Source organism: Nothobranchius furzeri, chromosome 17 (assembly GCF_043380555.1).
Source record: "Nothobranchius furzeri strain GRZ-AD chromosome 17, NfurGRZ-RIMD1, whole genome shotgun sequence".
Classification (NCBI taxonomy): domain Eukaryota; kingdom Metazoa; phylum Chordata; class Actinopteri; order Cyprinodontiformes; family Nothobranchiidae; genus Nothobranchius; species Nothobranchius furzeri.
This window is the reverse complement of record NC_091757.1, coordinates 48,960,180-48,982,275: the sequence shown is the minus strand read 5'-3', so window position 1 is coordinate 48,982,275 and position 22,096 is coordinate 48,960,180. Positions and strand designations below refer to the sequence as shown.

At 40.6% G+C, this 22,096-nt stretch overlaps 3 protein-coding genes across 5 annotated transcripts; all 3 read right to left on the bottom strand.

Moving 5' to 3' along the window:
- Positions 1–1,435: 1,435 nt before the first annotated feature.
- Positions 1,436–13,381, bottom strand: pggt1b (protein geranylgeranyltransferase type I, beta subunit). Its single transcript, XM_015972789.3, has 9 exons — positions 13,083–13,381; positions 12,694–12,812; positions 11,123–11,187; positions 10,861–11,012; positions 8,499–8,631; positions 7,099–7,144; positions 5,273–5,457; positions 4,239–4,347; positions 1,436–1,744 (listed from the first exon to the last, which is right to left on the bottom strand). The coding sequence occupies exons 1-9, from the start codon at positions 13,208–13,210 to the stop codon at positions 1,578–1,580; spliced, it is 1,104 nt and encodes a 367-aa protein (XP_015828275.1). The 5' UTR covers positions 13,211–13,381; the 3' UTR covers positions 1,436–1,577.
- Positions 13,382–13,486: 105 nt separating this feature from the next.
- On the bottom strand, positions 13,487–16,413 carry LOC107394050 (coiled-coil domain-containing protein 112). Of its 3 annotated transcripts, none has more exons than XM_015972786.3 (9): positions 16,190–16,413; positions 15,435–15,528; positions 15,183–15,263; positions 15,033–15,108; positions 14,813–14,900; positions 14,609–14,728; positions 14,359–14,496; positions 14,094–14,185; positions 13,487–13,981 (listed from the first exon to the last, which is right to left on the bottom strand). In XM_015972786.3, the coding sequence occupies exons 1-9, from the start codon at positions 16,226–16,228 to the stop codon at positions 13,870–13,872; spliced, it is 840 nt and encodes a 279-aa protein (XP_015828272.1). In that variant the 5' UTR covers positions 16,229–16,413; the 3' UTR covers positions 13,487–13,869. The 3 variants fall into 3 exon arrangements, with proteins under 3 accessions (XP_015828272.1, XP_015828273.1, XP_015828274.1); XM_015972787.3 differs by having other exon boundaries at positions 14,609–14,725; positions 16,190–16,340; XM_015972788.3 differs by having other exon boundaries at positions 15,435–15,559; positions 16,190–16,279.
- Positions 16,414–18,025: 1,612 nt separating this feature from the next.
- Positions 18,026–20,971, bottom strand: LOC139063740 (uncharacterized). The gene is made up of 5 exons (XM_070546445.1): positions 19,796–20,971; positions 19,423–19,704; positions 18,992–19,321; positions 18,458–18,733; positions 18,026–18,091 (listed from the first exon to the last, which is right to left on the bottom strand). Exons 2-5 carry the CDS (start codon positions 19,495–19,497, stop codon positions 18,026–18,028), a joined length of 747 nt encoding a protein of 248 aa, XP_070402546.1. The 5' UTR covers positions 19,498–19,704; positions 19,796–20,971.
- Positions 20,972–22,096: the final 1,125 nt, after the last annotated feature.

Sequence of the window (22,096 nt, the reverse complement as noted above, 5' to 3'; positions counted from 1 at the left end):
ATATACACAAACAGACGAAAGCAATAAAATGGGGTTATTTTAAGAAAGACACAGATGAGATTCATTCATATCATCTTAACTAACATGGTGCTGAAGCAAAAACATTCGTCATTCAGCGTGTTTTCATCTCCAGAACCTTGATTAACACCAAGAAAATACTGAAATATATCACATATTAAATAATAGTCAAAAAGCACATTTTGCATTAACATGTGAAAAATATGGAATATAAAGTTACTGAAGGGGTTTACAGCAGGATTCTAGAATAACAGTCTTTAAGACGAGATCAAACACTCTCAAGTGTTTGTTTCAGGCCAAGAAAGAACAGAACAAAAAAAACAAAAAATGGGTTTAAAACAGCGATCTGGGTTTAGAGAAGCGGGTATAGTCTCCGACAGTTTACTTTTAATAATAGATGGCTCAAATTATTTATTTATTCTCCTCTCCTCCCATACTCTCTCCTTACATCTGTGCTTCTAAATAAATAAAATAATCATAGTCTGGCAGGACGAGAGAGGCAAAGTCAGGTGTTTTAAGCCCTGCAGGAAAGGTGCAGCAGACAGACGACGGTTTTTCCAGCCTGCTTTGAAAGCCTTTCCCCATCACAAGCTCTGGTGGCAGCTGTAAAAGGCAAATGCTTCGGCTCTCCGAGGGTCTCGTTAAAAATCAGAAACTTTCATTTCGGCTCAAACCCGCTAAATAAACGGTTAAACCTGCGGAAAAATAGATGTTTCTGTTCGCAGACGACCCGTCACACACCCGAGCTCATTGTTCTGCTTCGCATCCTTTCTAAACAGAAATTTCCCAGAACAGATCAAAGCCCGTTTCTTCCAGTCAGGATGCTTATTGTCTGATCCGTCTCCTATTGCGTTGCAGCTGGGAGTAAAACACATATATAGAATTAAACGTGAATGAGCGTAGTTCAGCTCAAGGCTCGCTAAACACTGCTGCTTTTAAAGGGGGAATGCGTTTTTTTTTTTTCATACAATCTAAAATGCAAAGAAAATATTTGGTTGTGATCTGAAATCAGGTCATTAGATAAGCTTTAAAAAACTTTTTTTTTATAAAGAAATTTGCTTCCTGAGGTAGCTTTAGCCTCCTTTTTAGTGAATTTCATCCATTATTTGAACTTCTCGTTCCTTAGAAAATGAAACTAGAGGATGCAGCAGGTGAGCAGCTTGAAGCTTTGATGCATTGTAACAGCGCTGTACAACAGTTGCTCGTGGGAAATGAGGAGAAAATACATTTTTGCAGGGTGAGAACTTTTTTTGTGCATCTTAAAGGGAAAAAAATCCAGATAATCCTAAAAGGAACTAAAAAAATGGAGGAATCAAAAATGGCACGTCACTGCATTCTTACAAGCCACATTTGTGATCGACAGCTATGTTTATGATTAAAAAGGCAGCAAAGAGGTATGGCAGGTATTGCTCAACACTAAAAGGTAGATTAAGATGGACGTAAAACAAGGTCCTCATGATTATGAGCCTTGCAGCTTGAACCTCAGAAAAGTTCAGTGACCGGTGACCAACAGCTGGTTGTGATTTACTGGAGCTATTTAGCGTTGGATCATCCTGCCGTCAGTGTTGTCCGCCACAGCTGTTGGTGCTCTCCCTCCACGTCTGCTGCAGCTGCTGGAGGTGCTGAAAGGCTCTCTGGGTGATGTTCAGAGCTGGGTGGACTTTCCTCAGACTGGGCTCTCCAATCAGAGAGAGACCACAAAGGCCCAAGTAGGCGTGAAGGGGGTCTGTTTGGGAGGGAAGCAAACGGGGACAAAAGGGCAGAAGCATCAGCACGGCAGTAGACGACATCTTGGAGTCCTTGTGTTGTTGTAATGCATACATGCATGTCACTAATGCACACAGGCAGAGGCTGTTCGTCTCCCCTGGGAGGGGAGTAAAAGGTGCCCAGACCCATAAATGGAGTTTTGATTCAATTATAATGAAAGGACAGCTGATTGGACATCAGAAGCTTCGTCAACTGAGAGTCCGATTCAAGGTTGCTCTGAAAAAACTTCCTGATTTGGAGCTAAATTTGATTATTCAATTCAAAAAATACTGTTGGTGAATAGAGTGTGCTTTGTGTGTGACCAGCACAGGAGTGCATGGAAGCAATGACATCATCGTTTTAAGGTTTATGTCCATAAGTGACAACAGATCTTTACTTATTTTGACTCATTTCAAGGCAGAAAACTGGATTTTACTTCAGGAATAATCTGAATTATAAACATGGGTTTAAAGGTAATCCGGTTCACATAATCTGAGACATCAGCTGGCTTTAAATGATAAGCTTTGCTCAGGTTTGAAGTAGAGGGTGAGAGCAGTTCGAGTCCGGCGTTGGAAGTTTTGGCCCGTTGTACGAGGGGATTTCCCAGATTGTCGGCGCCACTGGGATGAGAATCAGTTCCTCTAAATCCAAGACCGTGGTCTTGAGTCGGAAAAGGGTAGAATGCCTTCGGGTCAGAGATGAGGTCCTGTCTCAAGTGGAGGAGTTTAAGTATCTCAAGGTCTTGTTCACGTGCGCGAGACCGACAGGCGGATTGGTGCTGCGTCTGCAGCGATGCGGGTGTTGTACCGATCTGTCGTGGTGAAGAGAGCTGAGCCAGAAGGCGAAGCTCTCGACTCCCATGACCCTCACTTGTATAGCGCCTTTCACAGTCAGAGGACTCCAAAGCGCTTTACACTACAGTGCATCATTCATCCATTCACACACACACATTCACACGCTGGGGGTGATGCGCTACGATGTAGCCACAGCTGTCCTGGGGCGCACTGACAGAAGCGAGGCCAGCCGAACACAGGCGCCACCGGTCCCTCCGACCACCACCAGCAGGCAAGGTGGGTTACGTGTCTTGCCCAAGGACACAACAGCAGCATTCCCTGTCTGGAGCAGAGTTTTAAACCTGCAACCTTTTGACTACTGAACAACCTGCTCAACCTCCTGAGCTACTGCTGCCCGGTCAATCTATGTTCCTACCCTCACCTTTGGACCGAGTTTTGGGTAGTGACCGCAATAATGAGATCACGGATACAAGAAGCCAACACGAGTCTTTTCCACAGGGTGGCTGGGCTCTCCCTTAGAGACAGGGTGAGAAGCTTGGTCACCCGGGAGGGGCTCGGAGTAGATCTGCTGCTCTTCCACAGTGAGAGGAGCCTCCAGGATGACTCCCTGGTGAGGTTTTCTGGGCACGTCCGGGAGGAGACCGAAAGAAAGGCACGGGACACGCTGGGGGGACTTTGTCTCTTGGCTGGCCAGAGAATGCCTTGGGACCCCCCAGAGGAGCTGGCCCAAGTAGCTGTGAACAGAGAAGTCTGGGCCGCTGCTTAGGCTGCTGCCCCCGCCACCTGACTCTGGATAAGCGGACAAAAATGGTTAGATGGATGGATGGATGGATGTTGGTGGCACTGAGCTGCTGCGATTTTGAAGCTAAGAATAAACCAAAATCAGACAAAAACTGATTTGTTTATCACCATAAAAATGTAACGCGACATTGCAGAGTGGCAACAAATGATTCAAATCCATGAACCATGAGTGAGAGTGTGTCTGAGAGCAAAGACTGAATAGTCTACTGAGAATAAACTCCTCGGATATGAAACGTTAGCCGTCTTTGTCTGTGTAATCCCGTATCATCCACTTAAGACAATAACTGTGCTTTACTTTGGAGTCTATTGTCCCAGGTCAATGCGACTAAACCCCATTCATCTGGACACTTTAGACCTCTCCTTTTGTCTTTTTGCATCCTTTTCTTTTCTAAAACTTTTCTTTGGTGACATTCACAAGGCTTTGTCTACCTCCCCCTCTCGGTTTCCTACAACACATCTTCTCCGTCTCGTTCTGGGAATGTGAGGAGGACCGTCTCCTGTGTCCTTGCATCGTCTCTGAACAATCGCCTCATCAATTACACATTACTAGGCTACATACACACACACACACACACACAGCAGTGTAGGGTTACAAGAGTCTTTCCATTGATCAGGGTAAAGCTAGCAGCTCCACCCTGACCTCGCTGCACCTGTGGTGGGAAAAGGCACCGACTGTTCCTCGGGCAGAGGAAGTAAATGAACCGTACCTACTCGGACCCGCAAGCGTTTTTCTTCTTTATGAGATTTCTTTAAAGCTGCAGAAGAATGAGTAGCCACTTCCACACGGACAATAAGCTGCGATCCATCCCGAGGCTTTTAATGTTTCATAAAGCACAAAGGAGTTGGGTTTGATGAGTTTTCCCTTGTCCCGCTGTTTACCTGGATGGCTGTCCGGCCACTTGGCGAAGCCGCCCACCAGACGGTCCTGCGTGGACAGAATGAAGTTCCTGTTCTTCTCAAAGTTGGTGTACCGGAACACGTCCAGCAGCTGTAACGAGACAAATGTGGAGATGTTAAAGATTCGGCAATAAAGACATTATTTAAGAAATTTTAACCCATTTCTGCGACTCAATTAATCTTGTCTAATTTTTTTTATGCTCTGTTCAAACATGAGAAAATAAAAATATATAATCTGTCCACTGAGTGCTATTTAATTAAATGGTGTAGGACGGGGTGTCCAAACCTTTCAAGAAAAAGGCCACAATTATTCATTTAAAAGACCTGTGGTGATTTTTTTTCTTATTCATACAGAAAAGGGCCTAAAATAGACAAATAAGTAACAATCTGAACTTAAAAATGTTCAAACAGCCTGGTGAAGAAACAAAAGTACACCCTTCTTTCAAAAATAAATGAATAAAAAGGCAAGTGGGAGCCAGAAAAAATAAATCACTGGGCCACAAACGGCCCCTGGGCTGCACTTTAGACACGCCCAGTCCAGGAGTCACCGAAGCAACCGTCTGCTGCCTCTGATGCTGGAGTTTTAAACTAAGATCATCTGTGTTGAGAAATGATGGGCTTCTAGTACTTTTTGTCAATTTTGAAATTATACACATCATCCCAATCTATCAGCAGTCCAAGACTGTGTTATGCACGACTCCTAGCTATAAGGCATCCCACTTTAGCCCAATATCCCTATGAGAAGTTTTAAAAAGGATGTGTTGAGACTGTGTTTGTGACCTCCAGGGTGAGATTATTTAAAAATAGTCCTGTCGTGTGTCAGATTAATTCCTCAAAGTTGATGACCAAGTCAATCCCACGGTTTCTTTTAACTAAAGTAGCTAAAACCATAACCAGCATGCCCCTGGTGAGAAAGGTAAAAATGTACTAAAATGTCCTTTGAACAAACAAAACTTGTTACAGCATGCAGGATGGTGTGTGTGTGTGTGTGTGTGTGTGTGTGTGTGTGGCTTTACCTCCAGCGTGGCTCCCACCCAGAAGGAGTAGCATGTGTCTACAGGCTTGTTGGGTCGCCCGTGGAAACCGCTCTGCTGCCTCATGATGCACCAGCGCCGGATCCTGTCCAGCTCTCGCTGACTCAGCGCCTCCTCTAGTCGACCCATCAGACACAGAGAGGCTATGGCGCAGAAGGTCCAGCCGCCTGGACACACCGGTGCACGTGTGGTTGTGTGTGAGTGAAAAGAACAAACACGCTGAAATTCCCCCACTTTAAATCTTTCCTATGGATATAAATTGATACTTTTGGGATGAAGTATGTGCTTTAGGCTGTTTGGATGTTGATGAGAGAAAAGTTTCTGATTAGAGACGAAGCAACTTGAAACTAAAGCCATAAAAACAAACACTCCACCAACTGATAACAGGCTGGGAGGACTACATGGTTGTCTCTCTGTGTGTGTGTGTGTGTGTGTGTGTGTGTGTGTGTGTGTGTGTGTGTGTGTGTGTGTGTGTGTGTGTGTGTAAAAAAGGCTTAAATCTGCCACTAAGCTGCAGCCGCTACTAACCAACCAAACCTTGTTCGTTTACTATCTGCTGGATAAACAGGAAGAGGGAAATAAGCGGCCTAAAAGTGACTTAAACAATATTTAAAGTTTTTGGTTTTTTTTTTACATCATTTGTCATTCATATAAACCAGCACTTAAAGAGCGCAGAGTCACTAAAGAGGCAACAAATTTAAAACCATAAAAGCCGACATTCTGAACATACACCACAGAAAAATCCAGTTTCTTTAATTCCATGTTTTTCGTGCTGAAGTAAACGAAAGAAAATAAATTATTTTTTATAGCGTCTCTCAAGATAAAAACTACGAGGCACTTCACAAAAACATAACAATTCTTAAAAAAATTAAATAAAAAATCTTCAAAAAATTATCAAAAAATAAGTTATGAGAAAATCGATAAGGAAGAGGGAAATCAGTGGATCCCGGGAAAGGCAGAATAGGTAAAAAGAGCAGAATAAGGAGAGGGTGATGACGAAGGTCACACCAAAGGCAGCCTGAACAGGTGAGTTTTTAGCTGCTTTTTAAAGGAGACCACTGAGTCCACTGATCTCAGGCTCAGGGAGAGAGAGTTCCTGTCTGGGGGCCACAGCAGCAAATCATCTGTACAAGTAAACAATTAACAACTCAAGTGTGTGTATGTGCGTGTGAGTGTGTGTGTCACATCAAAAACAAGTGTGGGAGGTCTCAGGGCTGAACACACACAAACACACACACACACACACACACACACACACACACACACACACACACACACACACACACACCTCAAGGGTAGATGGGTAATGGGCCTCGACTAAGCATCTCTAATATATCCTCAGAGTCTGGTCGCAGGAGCCCAATTTATCTCGAGAAGATTGCTAAAGCGTATCCGAATCTGAACCTTCAAACTGCCACAATGCAACAGATTTATGTAACCATGGCAACAAGGAGTCCATCTGTCAGCAGGGCAAAAACAGGCTCCAAGTGTGTGTGTGTAAGGTGAAGGCTTTTGTGTTAAAATAATAAGGTTCAATTTGGTGTGTGTGTGTGTGTGTGTGTGTGTGTGTGTGTGTGTGTGTGTGTGTGTGTGTGTGTGTGTGAAATGAGGGGTGCGATTAGAGAACAATGCAGTGTTTCTATAGCGATGGGATTTAAACGGTTAATCCTTTGAAAGCAGTCGTTTTCATGCCTTCCATGACCTACTTAAACGCTTAAAAACCCTTTAATACTAAATTATTACAGTTATTAAATCATTTCCAAATGTCTGATTCACAGATTTTGAGTGGATGTAAAGCACCAACTCACCATGAGACTCTCTCCCAGCTCCCTGGCCAAATGCGTTGTCATATGACTGCAGAAGGAAAAAAATGTTCATTACTAATGATGACTTGTATGAAAATAAAAGATAAAAGTGACGCACCCTCAAGAACATGAGCAGATCACGTGAACTCACACTAAAGCTTTAGAGGAACACACACACACACACACACACACACACACGACCCTCCTCATCCTCATCTTTCTCAATCTCAAAGTTTCACCTTCCTTTTTTAAAGCCTCTAATAATTATAAAATCATAAAATAAAGCTTAAAATAAATATATACAATTATTAAATGCTGTAAAATTAATTAAAATAATGACATAACTCAATAATATTAAATGAATGATGTCACTAAATATTTATATTTAATTCATAATTATTAAATAAATAAAAGTGTGGAAATTGAAGAATGAAGAACAGAGCAGCCAGGAGAGAACTAGGGAGATAAACATAAATCAACACCTGATAAAAACAACCAGAGGTGTATTTGTGTTTTTAATCAGGACAAGGTTTGATTAGTTGTACTGCAGCCAGCCACTAGGGGGCTTCTTCATTGCTTCAACTGCTGCATTACATTCATATCTCCTATTAGTAGGGGTAAGACTAGAATAAAATAATTAATCTAATTAGAGGCTTTGTAAATAAATAAATAATCTTAATCACATTTTAAACCGCTGAACAAAAGCTAAAGCAATTTTTTTTATGAAAAATAATGAGGCAGAGAATCGAACCCTAGTCAAATGGGGTAGACCAATTCATCGGCCGGCATATATATCAGGCTGATATTTACAGTTTTTATACAATCGGCTGATATTTTTCCTTAGTGAAGCCAATTTTAAGTCAGGCACATCCTCAGACATCCTGGTGCTGTTGCAGAATTTAATCTAAATGTATTTTTACATTTACTAACAAAATCTGCATAATAAATACTCTAAATTAACATTATTTAGGTGTCTGACTAACACCGAGCAGAGCACAAAGTTAAGATAGGATAGTAGGTATGACACACACACACACACTCAGCTTTGTGAAAAGTCTCTGGGGATGTGTAAGAAGACAAAACCTCCCACTCAGAGCTTTGATGTGTCTAACGCCCAGCAAAGCAAACACCAACAATAAAGTAGAGAACGCGATGCTTTGTTGTTTAACTGCTGGAGTGAAACGCTTCTGCTACAGCTTTAGGACCACAAAGCATTCTGCTCCATTTATTATGAATGAAATATTTCCAGGCATCTCTTTAAAGTGGGTGGCCTATATTTTTGTTTTATGGTTCCTATTCATCTGTTTTAGCTCCGACCTGCAAGATGTAGAGAGGTTGTATAGGTAGGGATCAGTTCTGTTGAAACAAACACTTTTATCACCTGGTTTAACGTTTGAACCCACCAGACTTCCTCGGATGTACTCGATGGCCTTCTGGATGTCCATGCCCGACCAGTCGTCCAGCATGTAACAGATACAAGCTGCACAGTAGATAAACCGGATGTCATTTTCACTTCCCTCTGGCACGGCGTAGAAACTAAAAGCAGAACACAGAAAGAGAATGGTTATTTTATTGTCTGTGCTAAGAACTAGATGGTCCTCACATCAAATCAACCCCCCTGAAAGAAAATCCAAACCAACACCTAAAGTTTTATTAACTCCTTTATTTATTCATAAACTTTCAGACACTGAGCATCCCCAGAGGGACTGAATGATGTTCCTTCTTGAAGGGACTCAAGAATAGCCAATTTTCACCAGGAGAAACTGTTCTTTGAGCCCCTTTTACTATGTTGGGGCTCAAAATGACCCAGGAGCCCTGATAAATGGCAAAATACAATCCCTACAATGGAAAGACTGGTTTGCCCCGCCCACTTGGCCAGTACATGAATATTAAATGAGTTGCGTGATGATTGGCCAGTTTACCCTAATGACTCTATAACGCTACCTGAAGCTAGTAGCTCTGTGTTCAGTCATGTATAGTATCCAGATGACGAGTAAACTATCGATCTTTCTGGCATTCATTCAAAGTCTTGATATTCCAAACATCCTGGATTGTTGCGTGTGTGCTACGGCATTCTTCTTTGTTGTTTTCTTCTCATCCAACAAGGACATTAGCAGTAGCTCAGGTTAGCATCAGCAGCAGTAGCTCAGGTTAGCATCAGCAGCAGCTCTGGCTGGCGTTAGCATTACCATCACTGACATTTATATACTGCTGAAGCTGGAGTGGGTTGGGACTAGGACTGCACGATAGTAGGAAAACCTGCGATGCGCGATAACAATGATTAATATTGTGATGACAATATGACTTGCAATTAATAAGCATATTTAACTCAAGAACAAAACAAAATCTAAATTTTTAAATGACAAATATTTAAAAAAAATGGGAAAAGCAAAAATTGTGATCAAAAGATGTACGGAAAGGGAAAAAGAAAATGAACAAGATAAGTCAATCAGCAGATCCCAGGACAAGCTAAATTGGCATTAACGAAGCTAACTCAGGTGTTTGCTAGCCATCCAAATTAGGCGCTATCTGCTTACGGCCTGGAGGTCCGGTATCCAGCAGGTTTTATTTTTAACCGTTTCAACTCACCTGCATTCAATCAGCAGGCGAATACCAGGCTTCTGCAGAGCCTGATGAGCTGTTGCACAGGTGTATCTAGTGTGTTGAATCAGAGAAAACACTAAAAAAGGCTGGATACTGGACCTCCAATATCGCATGCCAATATCGCGATGACGATACATTTGCGATATATTGTGCCGCCCTAGTTGGGACTTGCGAATGTAAGGGTGTGTATCTAAGCTTAAAGGTGCAATATGTAAGAATACATTATAAATGCCATCCTGTGGTCAAATTTAGTTACTGCAGCCCATATTCTCCAAGTAAAATGTCACTGTCTTACTGCTGTTCTGTGAGCCTCAAATTAAAACACACACACACACTTAGAATTTATTTGACATATTAAAATTAAAACAACAAATAAATCACCTGGGTAGTGCGCAAAAACAGAATTTTTTTCCCATAACAAGTTATTTTCTTAACCCAGGAGTCTGCAACCTGAGGCTCTATATTTTGTTTTGTTTTATTTAGTAGAAGAGATGATAAAAATGGCTCTTTTATCATAATGGTGGCAAGCCCCTGACTTAAGCTGAATTTCTGCTGAGGCTGCACTCTCACAGCTAAAATAAGCTACGGACTTGGAGCATCAGACTAGAAAAAAGAAAACATGGTTAACAAGAACAGTTGTTCTTTCTTTATAGCAGAATGGTGAGTAAGGGTTTTAGGTAACGTTTCTTTGTGATCTATTTGAACTCATCTATAATTGAGGGGGAAGCACCGTGAAGGTCATCAAAAAAGAAAATGAAGGTATAATTCTCACCAACACAAACAAATCCTCACTCACATTAAGCTTAGCGGCTGCTTTTGCACACTGCATCTCCTGCTGATTTTCATATTTACTCAGAGGGTTGGAGGGAAGATGTGCTCAAAAAGTCCTAAATAATTTTTGATGGCATTTACATCATCACACACCACCCCTCTGGGATGTCTGTTGAACATTTCAGAACTAAATCACCATCATCCTGAGCTCTAAAAAGATGGAGGCTCAAACGCCAGTTGGTGCTTTTGTGCTCACATGGCTTCAGGTGTGTGTGAGTCAGAGTGGAAGTGTCAGTTTAAATAGGAGTGTAAGTGCAAACGTGTGTGTGTGTGTGTGTGTGTGTGTGTGTGTGTGTGTGTGTGTGTGTGTGTGTGCGCGCGCGCGCTAACCTGCCATCCTCCAGCTGCAGTGCTCTAACACCAGCCAGACAGCCTTGTTTGTTGACCCGACTCAGGTCATCTCCGAGGATCAGCAGCGAACACAGTCCGGTGTACGTCATGGCTATGTGGCCACTGTCATACGGATGGACAACACCTGGACCCTGAGCAAAATATCAAGATGAAATGATAGAAACACAAAGAAAAACAAGTTGTTTTAATAGTAAAAATAAGACAAATAGCATAATTTCACTGCTTGGGTGGTCAAGAATACCTTGGTGCTGTAAGGAACTCCAATATGTGACGATCCCCGAAATCCACAACAGCTAAGGTTGGATTCTGGGATGATAAAGTGTGGAAAAGTGAGAAAATTTCTTGTATACATGTGGGGGGAAAAAGTGGAATTTCTTTGATTTATAGTCTTGATTCCTTTCAGTTTGTTGTGACCTTCAGTAAAATGCTGCAAAGCTGCTCAAAAAAAGAAAAGGTGCTCTGCTGCCACCTGCTGGTCATGACAAACACCACAAACCATCTAAAATATTCCCAATGAACAAAACATACAATTAAATATAATCCATTGTTTTGTGCGCATGTTTCTGCAGCTTTGCAGCATAAAACTGATCTATATAAATGAGACACAACTGTCTGTAATAAAAATGTAACTTCACGCTGATGTTAATGTGTCAAAATGCTGTTTTTCCTTGACTTTCCTGCCAATACTTGTTGAAAAAAACACATTTCATACATGCTAAATAAATGTATTCATGCAAATTAATTCAGTTAGCACACCTGCACTCTGTTGGGCTTCAACAACACTCACAAAAATATCTAAAAGACTTAATAGTTTCAGAAAAGGCGCAAAAACATGTTGAGGAGGAAACCACAGCTGAATCTCAAGTTGATGTTTTCTAATTTTATCACTAATGACGAGAAACCTGCCAGACTCTAAACATATGGCGGCGGCAAAACAGAGTCCAATCAAGCGTAACTATCCCTCCATCATTTCTGTTGATGTCTTCAATAATTAATTGAACGAGCATCTAAGCAGATGGTATAGAGAGGCTTGTTAGAAACAAAAAATAAATAAATTATTTTTTTCTTAAATTAATAAATAAAAATCCCCAAACAAGTCATTAAAACCTGAGTGTAAAACTTTTCTTTGATGAACAGCTGGAAAGTGGAAACAGGTGAAGCCGAGACATTCGGAGGCCATTAATCAGTGCAAACTTTTGAGTTTGACAATTTGGAAGCTAACTGAGGACAACGGTTTGAAGCAAAACTTGGGAGGAAAGTTGTGTTAAATAAGTTAAGAGTGCAGCTAGGCTGAAGAAAGAGAGAGAAACAGGTAGATTGAGGCTGAAACAGAGGTCAGAGAGGAAGTCAGGAAGCAAAGCAGTTGATTTAGTCAACATCAACATCCTTAAGAATATCTCAGAGTCAGGACTCAGCATTGGGGAAGAGGGAATCAGGAGATCAAAGCAGGTCCACTACACATCCACAAAAGCAATGATGTGATGGTGCAGTTTATTCCAAATCCCTCCTGGTTGCCTCCCTTGGTGGGATTTCAGAGCATTTTCTACTGAGAGGAGACCCAGAACTCACTGGAGGAGCTGGAGTGTCACTGGAGAGAGGGGCGCGCCTTTGTAATCCAACGGATACAAATGGATGACGAATAAATCCGTGGGAGCCTGGTTTTCTCCGAAAGATGCGGAAATTGCGAAACTCGTCTGCATCACATTTACAAACAAGCTGCAACAATGATTTTCACTCACATCAAGACTTTCTTTGCAGCTCATCCATTGTCCTTTTAAGGTAAAGAAAACAGTGAGAATAAATTCAACTTACTATCCTCTGTGGGTAAAACCTGCAGGGAGTAGATCCACTCAATCATAATGTTGCTGTCAACCACATCAAGAGCGTCCAGCACATCGAGACCAGACAGGGCAAAAAACAGGATGGATAACCTGGAAGAGAATGCAAATTCAGACACCTATAAACAGAATTAAACATACAGCTAAGTAAACATGAGCTGGGCTAGCAAGCAGCTACGTTTAAGAATGTTTTTATTTTTGTAAGACACTTTATTTACCACACAAATGGTTAGAAGGGGGTATGCTTAAAGCAAGTTCCTTCATTCAAACCTGCTGCTAATGAGGTAGCTAGCTCACATGCTAGTTGAGTTATTTAATAAAACACAAGAAACGTAGCGGAAGTCGTCACTCCAGTTCACTCACCGGGTTGTTTCCAGCGACGCGTACCTCTCTGGTAACACTTGAAGCGTTCTGTGGAAGAATCTGACATGTCGGTCTTTTAAAAAGTCTATTTGCTCAAATTCTTCAAACTGCTTCTCCTCTTCCGCCATCTTTGTTTCCGCACCTATGGGGAATCTTTTCCGGTCGGCTTACTTTTCAAAATAAAAACCTCAATCGCAAACAAAAAAACAAATCTTTTTGTTTAATTCATATTTTTATATTTGTTTGTTTTTGGTTTACAAGACATGTTTCTGTGGGAAAAGATCTTTAAAACTTTAAATAAAGTAAATAAATAAATACATAAATTATAAAATGTACAATATTTTTGTATTTCATATATTTTGTCATTTTGGAGGTTTTTGGCTCGCTTTACAAATTCAACTCAGTTCAACTCAACCTTTATTTCGAAAGCGCCTTTCAGGCACAGGGGTGACAACAAAGTGCTGTACAGACTAATATTAGTAGCGTCAGTTAATTTGTTTTGGCACATGGGGAAAAAATGGTCCAATACAATACACAATTACAGTTGTGCTCTTGACAGTAAATCACATTGTTGCACAAGTCTTGAATTTTCTTCACAAACTTCCCAAACACATCTTGTTTAATCTCCCCTGTAGCCGAGGTGTCATCTGAAAAGTAGCTCAAGATTCTTCAACTAAAAAATGTATTAACACCCATTAACATTCTAACATTAACATTGACTGAGGATGCCTCATGGAAATAGTCTAAAAGACAAAAGGGATGATCAGGTGCCAATCTGAGACTCTAATTAAGCAAGCTGTGTCATTGTATCTTTCTTCTGTTTAATTTTCTCTTCTTCTCTTGCCAGCATTTCCCTGAAATCCTTCAGTCTTTGATACCACACATTGTTGTTTCTGATCCTGAAAAAGGTTAAAGTAATGAACTGAAAAAGCCTGGAAACCCATGTGAGTGTATCAAGCGATTTTAGGACTTCCTGATTTCATTTTTCACTCATTCTCTCATCAGACTCACCTGCGCTGTTCGGCCACTTCCTCCCTTCTTTGTGCAGCTTTTAATTTCTGACGTTGTTCTTCGGCTTTGTTGGCTTTCCAGCGCTGAATAGCCTGCATAGGACACGCAGCCTAATATTGTAACTTAAAATGACTTTAGTTAACTACGTGTACATTTTTTCCCAATAGCAAATGTGACTCATAATGCCTTGTTTGTTTTGTAAATTTCCAAAATAAAAGCACATCATTAATCATTCATCTGAGCCTATGCTTTCCCAGACTTCTACCTCTTTCTTTTGGTCCTTTAGGCTGAGTAGATCTTGGTGCCACTCCTCATGTTGTTTGACCTCCTTCAGCCTTTTACCTGGTAGGTACTGCAGAACCTCCTCCCGGTAGGATGATTTTCCACGATGCTTCATCCATATCTGAAATTCCAACAATCAAGTGACGTGTGAGCTGCAGTGGTTAAACAATGGGTGCAACGCTCTGCAAGTCAGTGTTTACGAAGGATATTTGACACGGATGTGTTGCTCTCACTTTCATGAAGACTCGGTGATCAGACTGATCCCAGCCTCCACATGGACCTCCTGAGTTCTGCAGGAAAACTTCCAAAGCTATGACCTCTGCAGGGAGGTTCCTACGTGAGGGGCCGGCCTTCTGAAACAGAAGATAAAAAAATGCAAAATGAAAGATAAAAAAACTTAAACAGGCAAAAAGAAAGAAAATATAGGAGAAACAGACCTCTGAAGCGAGTTTGGAAATGTTCTGGTTTTCACTGATGCTGCTGCTGTCGGTGTGCTTCCTCTGCTCCTTCACGCAATCTTCAAGGCTGAGAAAAACAAAAAAAAAAACACAGTTTGACTCTTTATATTTATACATGCAATCCCTCCAGGTAACAAAAAACAAAAACAAACAAAAAAAAAACAGTTGTCAGTTCAAAGATCGTGTTAAATCTTGTTACCATGACTGCAGCTCCTCCCGCAGGTTGGTTATTGAGTTTTCCATCTCTGACAAGATTCTATCAAGTTTTTCAATCACTAAGAAATCAAACAATGATAAAGCAGATGTATTAACATGTTCTATTTGTACTGTGTAGGATGCTAAAACTTACACTCAAGAGTTGGTTTTGCATGAGTCCGCTGTGCTTCAAATGTTTTCATACCGCTGCTGATTTGCTTCAGAAGAATTTTTGCTAAAAAATAAAAATATTGTTTTATTGTAAATTGATGCAGAAGGACATTGTTTCTTTTTGTGTTTTTTTAGGAACTCCTCTTCCTCCACTCATGGTAAAAATAAAGCAGTTTTACAGGTTTACAGTCTTTTCCCACAAATGTAGAAATGAGAAAACAAATCAAAAACTCACATTGAGTCTCTCTTTTCTCCCCGGGCACGCCCTTGCTGTCTGCTCTGACAGTTCTGGATGTGGTGGTCCCGGGGACACTGGACCCTCCGTCATCCTGAAGTAGTAACATGTAAACAAACAACAGACTACAGCAAAAATAAGAAAACATACATGGAAAAGACAAACAATAAATAATAATTATCATAATTCCTGTTTTTAATATGAGCATGTTTAAAAAGAGCAGGACGAAGCCTATGCTTATTTAACTCTTCTCCCTTCATTAACCAATAATTAGGTAATCTATTCCCTGTCTAATTTCACCAAAATAATGTATCGTAGTCATATAATATGTGAATCCATGGACATTTTCCAACATTTAGATAAATATGAAATTGTAACAACTTGCAGAACACATACAGTATACGCAACGCGTGGAATTCGTGAACACCCCTCTGAAGTGAATTACCGTAGTTAGCACCTAAATGTCAAACTTTACATCTTTTTCAAAGTAGTTTATGATTACGAACCACTGCCTCCGATTGGCTCGGATCCTAAATATTTTGCCCAATCACTGACATGAAATGTGGACAGAAAAATGCTGCTTTCATGACATCTCGGAAATCCTGGCAATATTCTGTTAAACGTAATTCCAGAACACAATTTTATGGGATGGGAACTCTACTGTCAGCTTAACATTTAGCATAGTAGTTGTAAAATAATCATCACGTGTTGTATTCAACATGTCAGCTTGGAAAAAGAGTTTTAATCTCACTTACCGTGCTGATATTTTTACGGGTGGATGCTAGGGCGGCCATGTTTGAACGGCAGCAAACTTTACCTAAAAGAAAATCTAAAATGATTTTTTTGTAGTTGCTCCTTTTAGCCAGCAGAGAGCCCTGTACGCTTGTAATATTTTGATAAACTACCCCCTTCGGATGAAACAGGCTGGTACGGGCTTTTAACGTCAAATGCTGTCTTCAGAATGAAGCAGATCTGGTGTAACCATGACAACCACTGAAAAAAATTAATGAAATTATGGAGCTAGTTTACTCATCAGCTAGTGAAAAACGTTGCTCATTCAAATGTAAATATTTCCTTCAATTGCCCTGCTGTATTCATTATAAACTGAATTTAGATATTTTTATTTCTGATTTTATTAACTGAAATGTGTGTGTGTGTGTGTGTGTGTGTGTGTGTGTGTGTGTGTGTGTGTGTGTGTGTGTGTGTGTGTGTGTGTGTGTGTGTGTGTGTGTGTGTGTGTGTGAGAGAGACACACCGCTGGCTATATTGTATTGGATTCATTCTTGGGACAACCATCCTTGATAAATCTTTCAGAAAAAAAACTTTCGATCTTATTTTTTAATTTGTTTAGCACATTTCCTTCCGATTATAGTTTGTGACTTCATCTTCCCTCAGCTCCCACCTCATAATTGGACTAAAAAGCCTCTTTAATCCATGGGTTTCATTTTTCTTTTTATAACCCAGTTCATGAGAAAGCCTTGGTCTGACTGCATCTCACTTCAACTATTGTTAGAACTGCCTACGCTTCTCAAGTTCTCAAATAACAGCTCAAATGCTCTGTGGAGTAGTTTTTTTTGTCATTATGTCCAACAGCTATAATTAATATGAGAGCTGGCAAAGTGACAATCAGAAAGAAAAGGGAACAGAGACTGTGATATTAATAGCAAACTGAATCTGTTATTGAGTGCAGATATTGGGGATGGTCGATCCCATGGGTGCAGAGGCTGAGTTGTCAACGCAGCATAAATGACTGCTCTCCTTAATGGAGTGTTCATGTCTCATCCTCAGCCAAGGGACTCTTCATTTGATGAGAGACACAATTGGATGAGCTTTCTGCTGGTTACTACAACAGATCATACCAACATGAGGACAGAAAGTTGATCGGATGGGTGTTTTTGCACAAAAATGCAAATGCACGAAAATAAGTCATTCAATTTAAAAATGTTCCTTCCCTTAAAGATAGAAAACAGTTTTTTTAAACTCTAACCTAGAGCTTTAACATTGGTCTCAGTGATTGTTGAGTTATAAACCTGACCATTTTCATATTTGACACCACTCTGCACCCTTTGCTGGCCAAAAACCCCACTTGATAGTTTTGGGGAGCAGTGAGGTGTCCTAGGGGGCGCTCCTTACCTGCTTTACAGCTGTTAGCAGTGATGCTAGTGGTTAGCATTTTCACTTCACTGATCGTCAATAAAAAGCACAAGAAGAAAAAAAAGTTTGCTTTTTCGGTTGGCATCATGGCGGAGCCTGGAAGTAAAAAGAGAATAAAGGTCTTCAGAGGTGAAGCTACGAGCTAAAACCAGAGTGAACATTAGCACAGCCTAGTTTGAGGAAGTTAAAGGAGGCTAAAGAAGTCGCGGACTGATGGTGACCTGGCTTTGTTGCTACTGGACTTGTAATACCATTTTTTGGATCTTTTTAATTTGTGGTTTATTCTAGTATTACTTTTTTTTTTACAGACGTTCGGACCCATTTCTCAATACTAATGTCACTTTTGCTAGACACTTCACACAGTTCTCCTAACTGAGTTTCAGCTTGGCAATACAGTTCATTTCACATTCAAACTGCACTACAACCACCAAAACACTTCATTCAGGTCTCAAACAAACACATTCCTCCAGAACACTAGCAAAGGTTGACAGCCGACAAGCACACTGTCACCCACAAAACAAAGACCTAAAAAACACAACATGTAGCATTACATTTTCTTGTGTAAAACAAGGACACATCTTTGTTCATACTTCCAATAGATGTTACTGGAATGAATCAGACATTATGCAGAATTAGTCAATATTTCATGTTGTTCATTTACTTTTAATGGTAGTTGTTTTTGCACTAAGTACTTCCAGAACACAAGACTTTGTTGACACAACATCCACTGATACAGATTCAATATGCTAATCTACTCGGTCTTCTCCATTTGGCCACAGGTTCTCATCCACATCACATCTTATGTCATCTAGGGAAATACACCTAGGAAAGAATCTTCTGGCATGCCTGATCCATCCCTGGCAATCTACTGCTGATATGTCCAGGCATCCAGCGTACATTGCATCCAGAAGGGACATTTGATCATGTGGATGATGGTCGTACACCTTCCACCGCCACGAGGCAAAGAATTTCTCTATGGGGTTGAGGAATGGAGAGTAAGGTGGGAGGAAAAGGGACTCCATTCTGGGATGGGCCACAAACCACTCTGTGACTGCATGGGAGTGGTGTAATGCCACATTGTCCCATACAATTACAATGGGGTAAAAAAAGTATTTAGTCAGCCACCGATTGTGCAAGTTCTCCCACTTAAAATGATGACAGAGGTCAGTAATTTTCATAGGTACACTTCAACTGTGAGAGACAGAATTTGAAAAAAATCCATGAATTCACATGGCAGGATTTTTAAAGAATTTACAAATAAATTCTTTAAAAATCCTGCCATGTGAATTCATGGATTTTTTTCAAATTCTGTCTCTCACAGTTGAAGTGTACCTATGAAAATTACTGACCTCTGTCATCATTTTAAGTGGGAGAACTTGCACAATCGGTGGCTGACTAAATACTTTTTTGCCCCACTGTATATATGTTGGCTGATTCCATCTGTCCGCATCCCTTTCCTCACCTAGCACAACCCTTCCATAGAGATCATGCAGGAACACAAGGAGCCGTCCAGTGTTGTATGGCCCAACTACTGGTCTGTGTAACAGCAGTCTATCAGTGGATATTGCTGCGCACATCGTGATGTTGGAACCCCTCTGGCCCGGGACATTCACTGTGGCTCTCTTCCCAATCACATTCCTCCCTCGTCGCCGTGTTTTGGCCAAGTTGAAACCTGCCTCATCCACATAGATGAAAATGTGATGTGTTTGCATGCCTTCAATCTCCATGACTCTCTGAACACAATCCACAAGGCAACATAAGCTGTTAAATTACTGTAGTAAATGTGTACAAATTGTGTGTGTTTGGTATTGTTCATTACTGGAACCGTTCTTACCTGGACATATTGGTTCCTGAGTTGCTTGACATGTTCAGAGTTCCTCTCAAAAGGCACAGTGTACAAATGTTTCATCCTGACCTGATGTTTCTTCAGGACTCTGGAAATTGTTGTTAGGCTTACACTGAATATTTGCAAAGGTAACGTTGTCTGCCAAGATACTGTGTCTGATCTCAGTGAGCTTTATCCCATTGTTTCTGATTGCCATAACAACAATGGCGGTTTCCCTTCACATCAGTGAACATCCTTCCCCTCACTCCTGTGTGAGGTAACCGTTGAGTCCTAGAGCAGAAATGCAAAAACAATTACACATAACATTATTGACATCTGACATGTGTAAGTGAGTCACATGCCCTTGCAGAATACAAGTTACCTGTTGGTCTGCCAGAAAACTCTAACAATAGATGCCACTGTAGAGCGTTGCAGATTCGGCTGCACTCTCTGACCAGCCTCTCTCATTGAGAGACCATGATTTACTACATGATCAATTAGAGTAGCTCTGATCTCATCTGAGACTCCAGCTCTTGATCTTCCTCTTATTCTTCTGCCACCACGCATACGTACTCCTCGCCCTCTCCCAGCCTCTATTCTTCTCCTCTATTCTTCCTTTCAGCCACTTCTCCATTTCTGGCTGGGTCCATGTTTACATCACAACACAAACCTATTATTCTTCTTCTTTTGGTGTTTTATTGGCGGTTGGCAAACAACGAATGGTGCATTACCGCCACCAACTAGTGTGGAGTGTGGTCTGGAACAGCGCTCACAAAACAAAACCAAACAGGGGGGAAAAAAACTCAGTCTCCCAAACATCCTTATCTCTTTCAAAAACTTAAATAAAATCTGAAAACAGTCACTTTTTGAATTCTGTCTCAATAAATCAACAAGATCCAGTTTCACTTTCATCTAAGATTGTGAACCATTGTCCTTCTTTCCGCCTGACATTTCTGACATTGGAATATAACATGAACTATAGTTTCGTCTTCGCCACAATAATCGCATTTCCCTGCATATGTTTCCCTATCATGAATAATGTATTGTTTAACCCAGTATGTCCAAACCTTAGTCTAGCAATGACCACCTCCTCTCTCCTACTCCTTCCAGTGTTTCTCATTTCTCCTACTTTTCTTTGAATGTCATACAACCATCTTCCCCTCCTTTCCTCCTCCCATTGTTTTGCCATTTCTTCTTCATTTCTTGCCTTATTATGCTCTTGATCTCTTTTTGACAAAAGTGAATATCTAACTGAACCGATGTATTTATCGTTGCTTGCTTAGCCAACTTATCGACTCCTTCATTACCTCTGATTCCACAATGAGCTGGAATCCATAAAAAATTATTTTAAGTCCCATCATGCTTATTCTATAAAGTGTTAGCTGAATCTCTAGTAGTATGTCTGGTCTGCTTTCTGAATGGCCGCACTTTAAATTGGTTAATGATGAGCTGGAGTCTGAACAAATAACTGAGAATAATGGTCTGTTTTCTTCCACCCATTGAACAGCTAACAGTATTGCGAGCATTTCACCTGCGTATACTGATAATCCATCACTCACCCTCTTTTTTTTTACTCTAACATGAAACTCAGGAACAACACAAACCTATTCAGCAGTTGACTACTTTTCTAATGACATTGCAAGTGTAACACCTGTGCAGCTGTTCATCTACAATTGGAGTCAGCTGTGGCTGGTTAAACTGCATTCATGTTTCAATTACATATTGCTGTTGGATTTTGCTGTCGTATTCAGTTTTGCAGTATGTTATTGTTTTGAACATAAGTTTTACAGTTTTGTGAATATTATGTAAGCAAGTGCAAAATGTCCTGTTAGTACAATGATTTTTGGCAGTTGTTGTGTCTGAGTGAGAAGGGACTTCATGACATTTGAGAGATGTAGTCACTCAATGCATTTTGTGCCAAAGCAATGATAATTGATCCTCAGTTTGGCCCACATAGACTTCTGTTGTGCACACTGTATGTAGAGTTTTGCAAATGTGACCTAAGTATTGAGAAATGGGTCCTAACATCTGTAAAAAAAAACTGTAGTTGGCTAGTGTTAGCTTGTTGCTAGTGCTAGCTATGACAGGGTTGTTTATGACAGTTGTAATTCTACTTTCGACCAGTAGGATGGAGGAGCAGGAAAATGCTCAGTGTTACTTTACGGAGAAACTTTATTGTCCACCTTCTCTTTCTAGACTACCTGGCAGAGTTTACTCATCTGATTTAAATAGACACATTCATCACAGTGAAGAAAGTACTTATCATAGCTCGCTTGTCCAGAAAAGAATGTAAATAAGACTGTTAAACAACGAAGTTACAACCAGCCCCTTATCACACTTGCTCCTTACAGAAACAGGTTTTTGCAAATCAATTTTATAATTTGTGCTAATTTTCCTATTTCTGCGCCACTAAGCAGCATAGATTGTAATTTTATGGTTAGAGCACTGTGTTGTGAAGGAAAGTTTAAACCAGTTGCCACTTCCTGTCTTCCTTGTCAACAAGTTTCTGAAATTTCTCTAAAAAAATTCCTGTTTCACAACCTCATTGACCTTTTGTAGCTCTGAACTCTTTCGCCACACTTGCACTCTAAAACCTTTTGCTAAAAATACATATTTGTCCAGGAGAGGCAAATAAGGAGGGCGACTGCAACTAAATTGAAAGTAAAAAAAAAAAAAGAGGGGG